Source organism: Leptidea sinapis, chromosome 34 (genome assembly GCF_905404315.1).
Source record: "Leptidea sinapis chromosome 34, ilLepSina1.1, whole genome shotgun sequence".
NCBI classification, from domain to species: Eukaryota; Metazoa; Arthropoda; class Insecta; order Lepidoptera; family Pieridae; genus Leptidea; species Leptidea sinapis.
Window position 1 is genome coordinate 11,222,506 of NC_066298.1, and position 18,237 is coordinate 11,240,742.

The window sequence follows — 18,237 nt, forward strand, 5'->3', positions numbered from 1 at the left end:
TTTTTATATATATAGATTTATCTAACTGGCACTAATGTTCTGTAGTTAATGTATGTAGATTTAACTCTTTGTTAGCATGACCCCGTGTGGTTTTCTGATGCTAGCTTTAAGTATTTTCTTTTGTAAACTTTAATGTAAATAAATAAAATAAAAAAACAACTCAACAATTGAATGAAATCGTTTTAACATTGGTAGTAAATATAGCTGACGTAAAATTACCTTAAAAAGTTAATTTGTGCTTATTAATTATAGGTATGGGGTATATAGACATTTTCGTCAGTCCCTTTATGTTTTTGTCTGAATTTAAAATAGTTTCTCGTCAAAAGTAACATTTTTTATGACAATGAGGAACGAAACGGGCGTTCAGCTGGTGGTAATTGATACGCCATGCCCAATACAATTCAGTGCCGCGCAGGATTCATGAAAAATCCAAAAAATCTGAGTGGCACTATAAATGCGCTCGTCACCTTGAGACAAGATGATTGAAGGACTACGGCGCTCTTCACACCGAAACAATATTAGTTACACATTAGTGCTGCACAGCAGAGAAACTCCGTTGTGGTACCCATAATCTAGCCGGCATGCTGTGCAAAGGAGCCCCCCACTCCCCTAAACTAGCCAGTGTTGAAATAAAAAACTTATTACAAAGACCATATTTTATTGAATCACTTCATTACAATCATGTGGGCTAAGTTCCAATCATGTTTCAATTCGACAGGAGCGTCGATAGTGACACCTGCCTCAGTGACAACACCCAACTGGTAGCGAGGGAAGGACCGTGCGTCGCGGTAGAACAGTACTTCCATACATTTGCGAACAAGGGCTCTGAAAAACAAAGTAGTGTTTGATTACCAGGAGTATGAAATTATTACTTTTTAAATTTGTAACCAAAATGTATGAACAATGCGAGACTCGAATCGAGCGCTCTTCTAACTGACCTAACCGTTCGAGTGACGTATGGTTCGTAAATTTTGGTATGTCTCAGGTGGCTCCATCTACAGGATCTACTTTACAGTTGATAACATGCTCAACCCCAATAATTGCATATTAGGAAATTGATTTGAGATGTCGCTCTTTCAAACCTAAAGAACTAACACAGGGCTCGCATCGTAAAAATTCACACTGATAATTTTTCCCTATCGCGCCAAAAGAAGTATAAATTCAATAAGTACAAAGAGCACATAACTGAATATAACTTACTTGGCTTTCTCTTCATCAAGCGGGCCCTGTTCCAGAGCATCTCTTATCAGGGGTGTTGCCATGTAAGCACCAAGACCTGTAGCAATAGCTGCATCTTCATAAGCTGTACCAAGTTTATCAACTGCTCCGAGGAACGGTTCGCCATCCTGAAAAATATAACCATTTGTACATTGTTTAATTACTGTCAATAACTGGACACTATGGTCTTCTTTGATATCATGGAGATAAAGAGCTTCTGTGGCAGTTCCGCTCAGCTCTGGGGAAGATACAGTGAGGAAGATTAGAGAGTACACAAATGTTGCTACTGCTAGATTAATGTACATCAGTAATTTTCATAGCATCACGACATACAGTACTTTGCTGTGGGGTCATGCTGCTGACATTAATATATAGTATTTGCTCACTCAAAGAAAAATTTAAAGAAATAAATATTAAAAGGCATTTCTTTTCTCAAAATTGTTTCCCTTAGAATTCTTTTTGATGTAATTTCTAACATAACCACCGTTTCGGAGAAAAATGGCGCTCTGAGAGAGAAGAAGCAGCGCAAAAAAATTAAAATTATGACTGTTCATTGTGACAATTTAATATACGTTTACAAAAGACCCTCACCCTTTTGCTCTAAATAGTTATTTTTCATTATTATAACACTAGAAATAAGTGATGTCTTGTAACTAATTCTAGTAGGCTTCATAAAATACATAATAACTTCAAGGTTATATGTATACACTTTTATAATATGATCAGGCATTATCATTATTATTAAATGTTTTATTTAAAATGGCTCTATTGTAAGTCCCACTACTCCTCAGCTGAATATGTTAGTGATCGGACAGCCTGTGACTAGATTATTTTATAGCAATAACAATGACAGTACAATATTGTATATTTTATTTAAAAGAGCGCAGTAAAAGAATGCTGCGAGTTTCTTGCGCCGCTTCTTCTCCCACATAGTACCATTTGTTTTCGAAACGGTGGTAGTGCTAGAAATGACATCAAAAAGAATTCTAAAGGAATTAATTTTGAGAAAATAAGTTTTAGGCCTTTTAGCCAAATATGCATTTGTGTAACGGTGGTGTTCCTCAGGGATGTTGTGAAGAAAATTCAAATATTTTTATTCAATATAGGATATAATATCACTTAGTTTACGACTTTTAATGTAGTGATATATCTTATGTCGAATAAAAATATTTGATTTGAAAAAAAAAATAGGAATTTCAAAGTGAAGACCTAACAATGGCTTTATTTAGATGTCAAATCGAGCGCTCTTCCAACTCGGCCCACCCTTCGAGTGACATATACGTATGTATATACGAATATATTAAGTTTTGTTGTACACAGAATCTGTATACTATATAATCTGTATTACAGATTATTTGAATCTTGATTTCTACCTAGTGTTTGCTCATATAAATTGTTCCAATGACTTGAATGCTATTTATTAGTTAGTAGCCAGGTAGTCCATATGAAGTGATGCTATTAAAAAATGTATCCAGTGAGATCATTATTTGGAGATACACAGCAATAGCTTGTTTCTTTATGGAAATGGGGGACAGCCTATTCAATAATGCCTTGTCGTCGAGTAGTTTATCGTTTTCTTTTGACTACATCAACAGTGTTAACATACCTGTATCCCAGCTACAACATAGTTATTCCACAATGGATCCATCTTGCTCCTCTTATTGTACAGTACACGGGTCAGCCAACAGTGGAGAGACCGAGGTTTAAGGAGAAGGCCATCACCCATACATTGCTCATCAATACTGAAAACATTACAATAACCGTAACAACTGTTTCTCAACAATAAATTTGGCAAAATTTATTATACTATTGACAAGATTTGTAAATTATTAAATAAGGTCAGCTAAAGTCCACATCACAAATGATACCCATGACAATAGCTACATGTAACACTTTACTGACACCGGTAACATAATTCATAGAGGTGGGCGTTATAACACACAACACATTATATATTACAATATATTTTTACAACAGTATACCACGTTATAAAATTTGCCACTAGACTGTTATAATATAATTTATTTCCATTCTATTAAAATTCATTTGAAATTTAATTACAGTTTACATTACACATTTGAAAATTATTATTATCATTTTGAAGTAAAACGTTTGTAAAAACTATAGTAGGAATAGTAAATTAAATGGATATGTGTAATATATAATATGTCTTGAGGCATTTTTATTTTTTTATGTAAATAGAGAAGTGTTAGTGTAAAAATAAAAGTTTTGTGAATAGTGTAAATATATGTTTAGTTAATACTTAATAGTTTCTTTAACTCATTAGTCGAAAAGATTGTTCTGTACACACATACAAAAAAGCTTTCTAAAAAGTACAACAAAAAAAATACCATATACCTAGTACTTAGTGTTAAAGTAATTATTCCTCTTCAAATATGTTATATTATAACACTAAATAACTTCAAACCGCAACAACAACTATCAGCGTAAATAATTTCAATTAAAATTTATAACATCTTATTTATAACATTTTTTTTTTTTTTTTTTTTTATTTATTATTGAACCAACAGCACACAAAAATTAAACTAATAACAAAAATATTATGCGATGGCCGACTGCCAATTACAGGTTCACACTATATATGGTATAACATTTAACGCTCTAATTAAACTATGATTAAATCGCTATATCTATTTGTGATATTGATAGGTTATTCAAAAATATGTTTGTCTTTGTCCGCAGTCCTCTTACATTTTGATAGATTAAGTTTAAACTTTAATCCTATATTTTGCCTATTCAGTGTGGAAGACATAATGAATAAATAAATAAGTAATTATTTTAAGCATTGTCACGTAAAAGTTAATGATAAATTGAATAGAAACTAATGATTTAAATTTTATTTGTAATTTTATGTAATTATTAGTTGATTGTAACCGAGAGTTATCAGCACTAACTAATATGTGACGGGAATATACAGTATCTACTATCAGGAAAATAAGTATAAAAAATATAGATACAAAACTTTTTGCAAGTGTTTGGAAATACATTATTATTTTTGAAAATTGAAATTACTGTAAAAGAAATTGTTTTGTGAAAGAGTTGTGATGTATTATGTGTGTAAAACAGTTTTTTAGTGTGAATGTGAGCTATTACTAAGTTGTGTAGGTATTCTTTCGTATAGTTATTGTATGTGTTGTTGTTGTGATAAAAACGAGTAACAAATTAAAACTAAACAACTGTACATATAAACTAATTAGCATATTTTGATTAAATCCCCCGAGGTCATAATAGAGATAGGTGGCGAGGTTTCGTTGCGACGTACAAAAATTCGGCAGTTTATTGTCCAAATAAATTTAAAATTCATATCTTTACATTTTTGTTTGCATTCTCTGAACAGTGTACGGTTATTCTTAGTAAGATGTTCATTTATGTAAATTTTGGTATTATCTAATGTACTAACCTCGCCACGTATTCCAACATCAGACGGTTTAACATTCCGGTTTTTACGGGATGCTGCTATGATCGCGTCCTTAGTACGACGATGACGGAAACGAGCAATGATGGTGCGACCCTTAGCGGCACTACTTGTTCGACGGGCCTGGACTCGGTGCGCAAATCTTTTCAGCCAGTTTAAGCACTATGTCAGTAGTATCTTCATCTTTCGATTCTGGTACACCCACCACCTCAATATTCTGCAAACGACTCCACTGTTGTTGGCTTGCATTTTCTTCCTCCAAACGTTTTATACGCGTGGTATGCGTGTCGACATCTGCTCGTAGCCGTTCGTTCTCTTCTCTCAGGCGTTTTAATTCAGCAGAAGTGGTGCTCAGATTTTTTATCAAATCGTCATATTGATTACTTATGTAAGTGAGAGTTGATTCTATAGATGAAATTTGGCTTTTAACCGACGACAGTTCACTTTTTATAGCATTAGAAATTAATAAAGGTAGCTCGTCTTTTAGCGCACTCGGGCTGCCCAAACTATATTGTATTCCGTGGACTGAGCAGTTGATGGATTAGCCTTCCTGGTTGTGATATACGATACATCCTCGAGACATTTTACCGGGGTATCTGTGTTGTCACCAGCTCTGGGCAGTTTGCTCACACATAATGGACACCGTCCACGAAGGTATTTTCTTAGCATTGTCTAAACTCAATCCGACGCATTGGTAGTGATAAGATCTCGTACAATTAGGACGACAGCAGATGATTTTCTCAGATTGGCGCACTGATTTTTTACATGCGTTGCAATTAGACATTTCAATAGAAATCAAGTGTAGCAAGCAGTATTAAAAAACTGACGGTAGGCGTCAACCGGTTTGTCCGCTAATGCGCAACGTGCTCACTGCTATTCACACAATGATTCTTATATTCACGAAACTTTGCAATTGTTTATTTATTACAACATCATTGTTTGAATTGTATTATCTATAATTAATTTTATTAACTAATTAACAATTGAACTGTGTACAATTTGACCACAACAAAACATTTGAAACCACTTATTAATAATTTAAATTAGGAGATACCGAAAGAGCGTCTTATCTAATCCGCGACGGTAAGCGATGATATATTATAACAGTTTACAACAACAGTTAGAAAAAAAACACAACAGTATAATTCATTGAAAAATTATAACAGTTTAGCCCACCTCTAATAATTTATACGAGTGTTCCTGTTTACTTTTACTATTAAAAATATTGTAATATATGAGAATAAATTTAAGTTTAAAAAAATGATTGCAAATTAATGTAAGTTTACTAACTACTATGGTTTATGAGATACTGCCCGGCTGCATAGCCTTTGCAATAGGTTTTAAATTGTTTCCTCAAAATCTAATAATCACAAACTTGTAGTATGCTATATTTAGTTTTAAATGTAATGTGTCCACACACATTAAATAATAATGTAGTATGTGCGTAAAACCACATGACAATAAAGCACTTACATTTTCTGCTCTATTATGTCTTTTAAGTATTGGAAGTCTGCATAATCTCCACCGGAACCAAGCATAATCAGATGGTTCACTTTCATGACCCTGGGGCAATCTCTGAATCTTGCCAATGATCCATATGATCCAAGTGTATCGGCAGCTATCACACATCCCTTATCAAATTTCACTGCTATTACTGATGTGGTGGTTGTAATTGGTGCTGCAGAACTGAAACAATGTAATTTTGTCACTCATATATAAGTAGTGGAGTTTTTTGAAGTTATACTTCTTTTGGTGCGGCAAAATAATCAGTGTGAATTATAACGATGTGTGCACACCTTCAAGCAAATTGGACACCCTGATGTTACCTGGTGAACTAGATCATTTGTATGATACTTCGCCTTCCAAACCTCTTGTAACTCATATGCCTACTGAACTACAACCAATGGATGAGATTTAAATATATTTCAATGCATAATATCAATTTATATACAGTTTTAAAATAAAAAAATATTTTTCTCTAATTGTATAAAAATAATTTAATGATATTTAATTACATGTTGTTTCACTAAATAATGTGGTATTATACAATTTTTTTGGTGATATTTAATACTTTGTTAATTATAACTTTTCTACAAACATGAAATAGCATAAGGAATAAAGTTTTTATGGATTTTGTCTTTAATTATTATGTCAAAGAAGAATAACTTCTTGCATGCATATTTATTTTTTGAAGTTCAAGCCTATAGTTATTAGTCAATAATTTAGTATGTTTATGATTGTGAATGATTTATTAATTTATACATATAACATTTATTTACAGTAACAACATGATTTAACATCATAAGATATAGTGAATTCAAGTAAATACCTAACAGGTATAATCAAAGGTGTTAGTTTTTGGAGATTTTAAGTCTTTGGGATACTTGAAGCAATAATCATGTCACCAGACTTATGATTGGCTGTAATAAGATTCATAATGTTCAATTAGGTTACTGAGTTTCTAGTGTTACTCTTCAATGATCCTTGTACTTATAGTTTCATATTTGACATTTTTGATGTTGTTTCATATTTAACCTATTTGATGTTTGAGTATGTTTGTTTTATCACTTTACATATTATATTGTATTTGAAATGATTAGTAAAACGATGAAACTTGTAAGTCATGCTTTAAAAGAGTGGCAATGAGATTCTTGCTACTTCTTCTCATTAGCTCAACCCTTTACAAAGTAGCAGTAGATTCAATAAGAAAAAAAATTCTTATTTTTTTGACATTCATAGGTGTAATTTCCGTGACCTATATGAATAAAATGATTTTAATTTGATTTATTCTATTATTTCAATTGTGGCTTTTGTTCTAGGGTCACAACAATGCCAATGACAAGCTCAAAACTTTAAGTTAAATTTTAAGAATGTCTTACTGAAATTAATACATTCTTACATGTCATTACTCCAGAAGTACTACCCCACACTTGATGTGATGTAAAAAATAAATAAACCACCGGAAATTAATTAGTCTTTAATGAAGATTTGAAACCTGCTAGAAAATTAAAGCAAATGGCTCAATTAGGCTGTGTTGTGTCTACTCATTTTTATATTCACACTTAGCTTTATTTATAGCTATATATTGATTTGGAGTTAGTTTGAGATATTTTAATAAAAGCTTTTGCAAGTTTGTGAGGATGTACTTGGGAGATGTTGGTAGGGAAGGTAGTGTGTCCTCATGAAGATAAAACAAATAAAAGATAGATTTAGTGCACAAAGTTATAGTCAGAAGGGGTGGATGAAAGAACAGTTTGTCCAAGATGTAGGTACATTTCTTAATAAGTCACCTTTATGTACAAATATAACATTGCTATGTATTGTTGCATTTTATTTTCAGATTTTGCATAATATCTGTTAATATAGTACCCAGTAAGGGAACGAGCGAATTAATATAGGACTTGAATAGAATTGTCGATCATGACGCTCTGTTCGGAGCGGTGATGAGGATAACGAAAGCAACACTTAAATAAAAAAAAGGTTGATTGTAAGCGTGCCGGCCTAAGAAAATCCGTTAAAAAAATAAATTTCTTAAACTTACTGGGTTCTACAATCTTGAACAGGCCGCGAGGCAGGACTAAAATTTGATTGATTTGCTGGGAAGTTATAAAATGATCCTGGAGACGGTCCATTGTGCCAAAGAGGAGCTGGGCTCATCATGTCTCCCATAAAAGCCATTTTCATCAAAGTTATCACAACAATTTGAAAATACAAATGATATTTTAAATTGAAACTCCAATGACAAAACACTTTTCCAATATTTATACAGAACACAGATAAATAAATATTATTTGATTCAGATTATAGAGCCACAGATGACAGAATAATAATAGACATAGTTTTGATATGAGTAGCTTAAGCCGGGTTCCCACTATGCCGGACCGGCAGATTTACCGGCTCGGTAAAACTGCCGGAAGAGCTAATGGCTAAAGAATATATATGAAGCAGTTCACATTAGGCCGGATACGGAAAAAATACCGAGCTTATCATTTCTACCGTGCGTTTAGTCACTGCGAAGTGCCGGTAAAACCAACAGACCGGAGTAATGTGAAATTTTGCGCCGGTATCTGTCCCCCGCTCGCCCCGTCCGCGCTCCCCTCACGTCATTCGGCTCGCATTTTCTGATAAAAGTAGACAAGTTTGGACATTCAAACGGAAACTTTAATTACGCTTGTCCAAGAGAGACCTGTTCTGTGGGATAAGACCGAAGTAGATCCGGGATCCGGTGTAATGTGAACATTCTGTACGGTGTCTGTTTTCCGTCAGATCTACCGGTCCATGCTCCAGCATGGTCACGGTCCACCGTGGTCCACGGTCCACCGTGCGAACAAGAACTAAAATTACCCAGGTCACGGAAGTAACATATGGTAGGACACAATGTCACATGTGTCGTACCTTATTTATTAATTGTTTTTATATTAATTGTTGGTGAATCATTTGGCTGACATTAGGTTAGACTTGTGACCAGTGAAAGTACGTATTTTTGAAGTGAAACTTCTTTAGAATCGTTCTGATTTGAAACTCCATGAAACGAAAAAGCGAGACGATAGAGACACAAATAGGAAAATGTATACGTGGTCTCCTCTTTGTGTGACACTTCGTAGCACTTTCGTCAACTAAGTAGTATTTTTTTTTAATTGTTTTCAATAATCATAATTCTTTTATTATGTATCTAAAAATATACAGCTGAAATGAAGTGACATTTTGTAAATATTTATTTAATGAAAAAAAATGATTGGAGATGTTCATTCGTAAGTCTTGTGCTATGTTTATTCTCATTTATTTTCATAACGGAACATTAACTTATGTTAGCAGATGTTCCGTTATATGTGCTACCAAACATGCAAAGAATGCATGCTGCATGTCGGTGCTAATTCCGGGCTACTATCCAATCTCTTGAAATATTGTGTATAAAATGTAAGAGCTTTTATCTCATTATATTTATTCTTTCAAAATACTCTCCGATTGAATTACTATCAACTCCATTTGCAAATGAACTGGTGCCTGTGAAGCAAAATTGTATGGATTGCTGAAAATCGAGAATTCCATTTCATTCATTTTGTGAAAGTATTCAAATGATTGTAAAATTCCGTAGTCAAATTTTGCAGAAGTTGAGAATATGCATCAATTTTTTTTTGGTTCACTGTGCCAATGAATTTTATTTTTCTGCTTTTCCACAGCCTCGACTTTGTTTCAAATGTTTGAATATATGACTACATTTAAGTGACAATCAGAGTTTTATCCTGTAACTTTACATTCAGATCAGTCAAGTGTTTATTCATATCTACAAAAAAGGCACAATCAATCTACCAGTCATTCTTATATTCAAATTCAAATTCTAGTAGTAATCTTTAATTCGGGTATAGAAAATTTTGGATAATTTAGCTCTCGGATACTTATAAGGGGCCTTAAGTGCAACGCGACTGAGCAGGTACTCACAATTTACTTTATGGTTAATAGTGTTATAAAGAAAAACCGATGAATATTACTCGTAACAATAATATAATACGTACAAATTATTTGTGTTATTTTCTAGTACTACCCTTTCCGCATCGGCGCGCTCCGGATCTCGCTGTACACTGTAGATCGGCAAGCTTCCGGCATTTTCGCGGCATTTTCCCCGTGTGTATTATTTTACGTGTAGTTATAAAATGCTTATAACTAGGGTGATTTGAGTGACTGTCACTGAAAGCTATTGAAACAAGCTATAAGACCATGTATAAATTATTCATATTGTCTTTCTTTTTTATTTCACAAAGACTTTTGATTCGAAAAAAAGTGTAAAAATAGGTATATTTTAAAATAAATATTGTAATTATTGTTAATTACTTGTTTTATTTATTTCCTTTTATGTTTTTGTAATGAATAGTATATGTTAATTATAAAATTAAGCTTAAATCTCCACAAAGAACGATCTTCGTGTAAAGTCTTGATAACGACCGCTCGCTGCGCCGGCCGGGAACAAGTGGACACATAAGTGCTTTGTCCGTAAAGCTATGACGTCGAATATTGGTGGCCTTGAATCGTAACGGATCGAAATGTGTTTGGGAATTCACTCGTTCATAACTGCGTAGGCAAATAAACCATCTTGTACACCTAATAAGGGTGAAAACTGGATGAGGTAAAAGAGTGCCCCGCGGCACAGCCGCTCTCATTGTATTTTGAATTACCAGTGCCCGCGGGCACGGCTGATGCGGAAAGGCTACATCACCATACCTCAACTTGACCTGCAAAATTATGATGGCCCTTACGTAGGTAAAGCATAGAAAAAATACAAAGAATAGAGTAGACAAGAATATGACATTTGACTTTTGAGTATGACATTACTTTGATGTAAACTATACGGAAACCTTTCTAGCTCCTTTTCCCAAAATTATCACAACAAAATGTCCAAGAGAGGTTCGTGAATTAAATAAATCCGTTTTAATCCAAATTGAATCAACTTAAATATGGCATTTCGATGCACACATATCATCCCGCTTATATTTAAAGTGAAAATTTTAATTAATTTTATATTACTTTCATGAATTTGTTTCATGTTAAGTGTTAGTGAAAATATGTTTTCAAAATGTGTATTTTAAATTTTAAGGACGTGGAGGTTCCGCGGGAGCGAAGTTTCGCATCTCACTGGGTCTGCCAGTAGGAGCAGTAATAAACTGCGCAGATAATACTGGTAAGATATTAAAAATGTAACCTATAATTCCATATTATTTTGAAGTAGGATAACCTACAATTTAATTACTTGGAACACCATGATGTTTTGATTATAAATACTTTTATTTGCTTGTCTATTGTGATGTACATATAACTTTATACACAATTATTGTTAAAATTTGCCATGATAATATGGTCACATTTGGCTGTTTTTATTGAGTTCTCAATTCAGAATATCTCAAACTGGTGTTAGGTTAGTGATATATCGCTAATGTTTGTTAAAAATACTTTTCTAATATACAGTTCACTACATTACATTGTTAACATGTGTTTTCACAATTTCCTATTTAATTTTCAGGAGCAAAGAACTTGTATGTCATAGCTGTCCAGGGTATCAAAGGACGCTTGAACAGACTGCCTGCTGCTGGATCTGGTGACATGATTGTTGCTACTGTTAAGAAGGGTAAACCAGAACTCAGGAAAAAGGTTTGTACCATTTAAATATCAAATGACAAGTAAACATAGTTCTGTAACAAGCATTTGTTTGATGAAGAAGTGTAGTTTTAATTGCAATGATGATACACCAAGGGTTTCGCTAATATATTCTCCAGAGCTGTTTAAAAACAGAATGTTGATATACTTGGCTGACTGAGCAATTGGACTACACTACACCATGGTTGAGTCAGAGATAAATAAACCATAATTTCTGACTATATATATGACATAATATGACCACTTCTTTGTCAGATTGTTAACCTTCCGAAATTGGCAGTGCCCCATTGCAATAGATGCACCAAAACTGAGAGTGCTGTAAGGCAAACTATTCCTTCACCAGTGTTCTATCCATTATTTAATTTATAAGATGGTTTATTTTGCATGGCATTATATATCATTCACTCATAAGCTATCTATTAATTCATATAAAATAATAGGCATTGACAGAACACTGCCTGCGCCAAAAAGTTGCTGATCTGAGGCATGTGTGCATTATCAGAGTTTCCCGGAACACAAAGGTTAATTCAAATAACCTTAAAGATTTACTCTTAAGCAAAAATAATCAAATTACTTAATAGTATTTCTTATTTTGCTAGAAGTGTCATGTCAACTTTGTGTGTATTTTTATGTATTTCCCTCTTTCACTGTACCTGTAACACTGATTATGATTTATTTTATTATTATTAATAAGATTATTAATATATACTTACCTTACTGTTGAGCTACATATATCTTGTAGTTGTGGATATCTAAAGGTGTTTAGTAGGTATTTTAATACTTCAAGCTATAAAAATATTGACCTATTAACTAGTTATTATAATTTGGGAACTGAAAGCTATTCTCTCAGAATGCTTAATGTACTTCAATGAATTCAACTGTCGTGCTGGCTATGCGTTCGAGTTGATAAGAGAAGTTACTTTCCCCCTTTTTCCTAGAGAGTAATTCCACATGCAACAGCAATCTGTAATTAATTGAATTTAAATAATACTTAATGGTTTATTCTTAAACATAATTGTGTTTCACATAATTTTTCTCAAACGGTTAATTAATGATGTGTGAATAATAATCATAAACAATTAATTAAGCAACACAGATCTTGTTTGTTTACATAACCACATGGTATAATATTATTGTGGCTAGTTTTTTATGCAGACAAAACTGAACTAAATTATTTTAATTTTAGAGATAAAACTAGCCATTGAAAAGTCTTGCAGTGTAACAATAACATATTATATACAATCAATTTATTTATATGTGTATGTTATTAAATTTTTATTGGTAAGTTGGTAGATAAGCACACAGTCCTTCATTTAATTATAATAAAAAAGTCTTTCAAGTTATTTCTCATTCAACTTGTATTTAAAATCTGTGCAATTTGCTTAGTAATAATAACCATAACAATTATAGTACCCATACTGTTGCTATTAAAATAGGTAAAAAAATGTAAACAGTTTAGTTATCTATAGTAGGTTTAATGTAACTATAATATATAACTGTGGCAGTATATCATAAGATATACCGCCACACCCATAGGTGTTTCTTTTGGAATTGCAGGAAAGTTCATAATAGTCTGAAAACAACAAATAAAATAAACTGACTGATTATTTTTACAATGACAATAGTCCATGCAGTCTAAGAGTTGTATCAGTGTCTTGATTGTTGTGATTTTGTGTTTTTGAAATAAGTTTTTCGTGAAATTCATTACAAAAGATAAGATATGCTTATAAAGCTCGAGCAAGACAACATGGCAGCCTGTTTAAAACAGGAGGTGGACCTTCTTCAGTACCTCCACAGACACCACAACAGAGATATTTATTACAGAAATATACATGTTAATCTCAAAATTTACCCTTAAAACCATATCAACTTCAATGAGTGCTGGGGCCCTAGGCTGGATCTTCCCTTTAGGCTCTTGGAGAATATGGATGTAGTGTTTTGAACAACTGACCTAGGGCAAACATTTTACAATAAAATTGAGGATGTACTGAGAAGGCCTAGTCTGGACTAGAAATTGTGTGAAAGGATTTATGCAAGAGGAATAAGCTAAGGAACAAGTGACTAACTTAGCTCTGTAATTTGTGTGTAATCTGACTGCCCCTGTGAAGGAAATATTTGAATTTTTTATTGTTTTGATACACAACAAAGTGGGCTTAAAATTGTGTGAACAATTATGACACAAAAGCATAGAAATCACGACAACACATCTCTTATTGGGACAACTTCACAGCTCACCATGTTAGAAAATGATAACTTATAAAATTATAATTTTACATATTGTTACTAGGTAATGCCAGCAGTGGTAATCAGGCAACGAAAACCATTCAGAAGGCGGGATGGAGTGTTCATATACTTTGAGGACAATGCAGGTGTTATAGTGAACAATAAGGGAGAAATGAAGGGATCTGCTATCACAGGACCTGTAGCAAAGGAATGTGCCGATCTCTGGCCCCGTATCGCGTCTAACGCGAGTTCTATAGCCTGAATATATGTTAAGAATTAAAATTGTTTTTTATTTTATGTCATGATATACTAACAGATTTAATAACCAACTGAGTTTCTAAAAGTAAACAATAAACTGTTTTTGTATGTAAGAAGAGGATAATTAGAAAGGAGTACGCGTTTTTTTGAACGTATGTACTTATGTTGTATCGTCCTAGAAACACGGCACAAGGAAGCTCATTCAACACATGGACGAGTAAAAAAATAAGGAGTCAGAAGAATCATCTCGTGCCAGATTTTAGCGAGACAACACTTCCTGAAGATGCCTCGTGTAGAGGCGAAACACGTGTCGAATTGTTTTAAAAACAAATATTGGCGGAATTAACACTAAAGAAAACTTAAATCATTTGTATAATTATGGATTTCCGCAAAGTAACGCCTAATTCAATAAATGTTCTTAAATCGATACCTGTTTCAATTTATGATAACATAACATATTATGTTATCATAAATTACTGCATCTTCAATGACATATCATTATTCATATTTTTTTTAAAGTATTGTCGAACACTACTTCAATACAAATATCGTTCTCATCTTTGATCTGGTACATTGGGATGCCCAGTATCACTACTAAACATTAAAATCGTGGCAACGCAGAGGAACTCGAATTGTGGAGGACCCAGTACTCTGTCAAAATTTCCATCACTTGTGTATTTACCTAGCAATCAAATCACTATAAAGCACATAGTTATAAACAGCTTTTTGGCGATTTTCTTCGAAAATATAATTTTTAGCGAAAAAACATTCAAACAAAATCGATAGATAATAAAAGAATCTACATATATGTTTATTATCACTTTCCTCGTAAATGCAATAGAAAAAGAGATATTTGCATCTAAAACTTTGGGACTCGGAATAATAATTCATCTCTGTCACTCCTATTATGCATAAACTGTCTCTGTTACTCCTACAGCAGTTGTATTGGACTGATGCGCGGAAATGCTGCGCGTTGATCGGACTGTTTTGGGCATTGTACATTTGTGTATGTTTTTACACTCTATTGTTGACTATAACCACGTTTTTTTTATAATATTGCTGATATCGTGTTGTTATTCTTGTTAACTATGAACTCCAAAAAATATTGTAATAACGCAGTCAAGTAATTATATATTTCGTATAGGTACTTGTAAGTTATTTATTTGATTTTTGAAATGTGTGTTATTGAAACATAAAATGGAAACTGAGGATCATGTTGATTTATTTTGTAATTAAGAAATTTTATTTTTTATTAATAAAAAAATTTCAAAAGATCAAATAATACTTTGTACTCAAAGGTGGAAAATAAACGGTTTAAGAAATACATACTCTGCGCATGCATTTCCAGGCTGCGACACCCGTCACCACTAGTGCTATTTTCGGGAAAGGTAAAAAAGCTATTATTAAATTATTAGAAAAGAATGAAGACTTAAGAATAACTGCGAAAGAATTCTGCAACTTCGATGTTAGTACTAAAAATTTAGAAGAAGCTGCAAAGAAAATAATTTTGAAATTATATGGGATAAATGATGATGACATGGATATGGGTAATATTCGTTATAGACGTGTTGTTGCTTTATCAGCTCAATCACAAGCTGAAATTCGACTTTCAAGCTTACCTCCAACTACTTCAGCTTTAACTCAACACGCAAAAAGAGTTTATTATCAAATGCAATTATGGTTAGGTAATAATTTACAACCACAAGAATGGGGTTGGAAACGGCTCAACATAATGATGGTTCCAGTCATGACCACTGATGATGCGGCTCCGAAGGAATTATTGAATCAGGTAAAAATAAAATTTCAATAATTTATCATTTTCTTTTGTACTAAAATTGCATTTATTAACGAAATTTTATTTTCAGATGTTCTGTGGCTGCACCGGTAATTGTACAAACAAGCGTTGTACATGTCAAGAAGCTCGTATACGCCGTTCCAATTAATTATGAAAATAAAATTATAAATAATCCAACTAAGTTGCTACTATTTTTAATAATTATTTTATAAATACAGTCATTCAAAGTCAAAGTCAAAATGTGAAAAATAAAAAACCTGCATATAAATTAAAACATAACAATTCATATATTTTCTTAATGCCAACTGATGAAATGGAGATAATAACCGTTATTAAGTCACTTAATAATTCAAATTCCACGGGCTGCGATGAAATTGCAACAAAGGTAATAAAGGAATGTGCATAGGAACTAGCTCCAGTCCTAGCCTACTTAATAAATCTATCTTTTGAAGAAGGTAAGTTCCCATCAAATTTAAAAAAGTCAAAAGTAACACCTTTACTCAAAGCGGGTGATAAAAAGGATGTTAACAACTATCGACCAATCACACTCATTCCTGTTATCTCAAAAATTTTTGAAAAGATACTGCACAAGCGATTAACATCTTTTTTAACAAAACATAATATTATTTTGGAGGAACAAAATGGTTCCCAAAAAGGAAAATCAACAACTTTAGCGTGTGTTTCGCTAATAAAAAAATATCTGAATGCATGGACACAAAAATTCCAATAACATCAGTATTTATTGATATGAGCAAAGCTTTTGACAATGTTTATCATGAAAAACTATTAGATAAATGCGCTCAATATGGTATTCGAGGTCTAGCAAACGACTTAAAAGTTATCTTTCAAACCGTACTCGATACGTTGAAATTGCTAAATTAAATAATAAACAAGAAGTAATACCTTATCGATCAGAACTTAGACTTATAACAAAAGGTGTACCACAAGGAAGTATATTGGGTCCACTTCTATTCATAATCTACATAAACGACTTACCTAGCATTACTACTTTTAGCTGTACTCTTTTTGCTGATGACATCTCTATTGTAATTAAATGTAACAATGAATTGACATATGATATAGAAATTAATAAAACAATAAAGGACACAATTGAATGGCTTACTGAAAATAACCTGACTGTAAATATAAAAAAAACAATGTATATGCAGTATTATAATAAGAATGGGAAAGGAAAAGATATTAATGTAAATTATCATAATGAGAATATTAAAGTAGCACAACTTGTCAATTTTCTTGGTATTTCTTTAGACAGCAACTTGTCCTTCAAGTCACATGTTGACAAAATTAGCAAAAAAAATTAACCAACATGTATTTGCCCTTAACGCGTATCAAAAACGATAGGTAAAAAAACAGCGCTAATGGCATTGTTGTTGTCGTGCGATGTCAACAAGTACTTAGTTAACGTTAAGATAAATATTTAACTAATGATATTCATGTGAAAGTCTTACCTTAAATTTTAATCGATAGTACAGTCATCCTAGTGCATTAATTATTATTTTTAACTTATAGTTTTTTAGTTAAATACAACATAATCCAATTAATACTGTGGCACTGTTTGTTATTAGAAAATCAAACATATTAAATTCAGTGATCGTGCTCAAGTTACACTTCAAAATATCATTATATTGTTTTCCACACTTATAATTATAATTCATAGCGTAATGATTAACATTAAAATACAATAAAAGTGAAGTGTCTAAAATATACAACATAAATAAAATCTGGTGCAAGAAAGTGAAAAGTAAAGTGGGTACTTACAAAATAGTAATCAGCTGACAGAATAATAAGTGGTGACCGTAATAAATTATCGTTTGCCCATTATTCCAATGTAAAATTTCAAACAGAACTGTATGTTGTGAATAGCCTATTCACTAACATTGCGTGTCGTCTACTATACTTCATGGGATACGAGTTCGAATACCAGAATTTTCAATTTTTTTTCTGTGTTACTTTTTTATTATTATAATCATTTTTAATTTAATTTATAAAAAATATTTTAAATTAATATAATTTTAATGTTATTACTATTCTCTACTCAATCTAGATATTGAACACTTAAAATCTCACTCATTGCCGTTTATGTACCTGGCTTCCCCAATATATTTTATTTCTGTTGATGCAATTTATTCATAAAGTATAT

At 32.4% G+C, this 18,237-nt stretch overlaps 2 protein-coding genes and 1 long non-coding RNA gene across 3 annotated transcripts; 2 read left to right on the forward strand and 1 right to left on the reverse strand.

The window, feature by feature from the left end:
* Window positions 1–638: 638 nt before the first annotated feature.
* On the reverse strand, window positions 639–8,434 carry LOC126975094 (proteasome subunit beta type-4). Its single transcript, XM_050822909.1, has 5 exons — window positions 8,196–8,434; window positions 6,128–6,340; window positions 2,825–2,960; window positions 1,201–1,346; window positions 639–825 (listed from the first exon to the last, which is right to left on the reverse strand). The coding sequence occupies exons 1-5, from the start codon at window positions 8,336–8,338 to the stop codon at window positions 666–668; spliced, it is 798 nt and encodes a 265-aa protein (XP_050678866.1). The 5' UTR covers window positions 8,339–8,434; the 3' UTR covers window positions 639–665.
* Window positions 8,435–10,969: 2,535 nt separating this feature from the next.
* LOC126975108 (60S ribosomal protein L23) lies at window positions 10,970–14,305 on the forward strand. The gene is made up of 4 exons (XM_050822934.1): window positions 10,970–11,053; window positions 11,244–11,327; window positions 11,667–11,794; window positions 14,088–14,305. Exons 1-4 carry the CDS (start codon window positions 11,041–11,043, stop codon window positions 14,283–14,285), a joined length of 423 nt encoding a protein of 140 aa, XP_050678891.1. The 5' UTR covers window positions 10,970–11,040; the 3' UTR covers window positions 14,286–14,305.
* An 824-nt stretch (window positions 14,306–15,129) lies between these two features.
* On the forward strand, window positions 15,130–16,255 carry LOC126975130 (uncharacterized). The gene is made up of 2 exons (XR_007731640.1): window positions 15,130–16,070; window positions 16,147–16,255. It is a non-coding gene; the product is annotated as an uncharacterized LOC126975130 (long non-coding RNA).
* Window positions 16,256–18,237: the final 1,982 nt, after the last annotated feature.

Bases quoted from the DNA above. Each gene is read 5' to 3' on its own strand.
- LOC126975108 (XM_050822934.1), top strand. The intron at 11,328-11,666 runs GTAAGATATTAA...TTTAATTTTCAG, and splicing joins AAACTGCGCAGATAATACTG to GAGCAAAGAACTTGTATGTC. The intron at 11,795-14,087 runs GTTTGTACCATT...TATTGTTACTAG, and splicing joins AACCAGAACTCAGGAAAAAG to GTAATGCCAGCAGTGGTAAT.
- LOC126975094 (XM_050822909.1), bottom strand. From the start codon at position 8,338: ATGAAAATGGCTTTTATGGGAGACATGATGAGCCCAGCTCCTCTTTGG. The intron at 2,961-6,127 runs GTAAGTGCTTTA...TAATGTTTTCAG, and splicing joins GACATAATAGAGCAGAAAAT to TATTGATGAGCAATGTATGG. The intron at 826-1,200 runs GTAAGTTATATT...TTTGTTTTTCAG, and splicing joins CTTGATGAAGAGAAAGCCAA to AGCCCTTGTTCGCAAATGTA.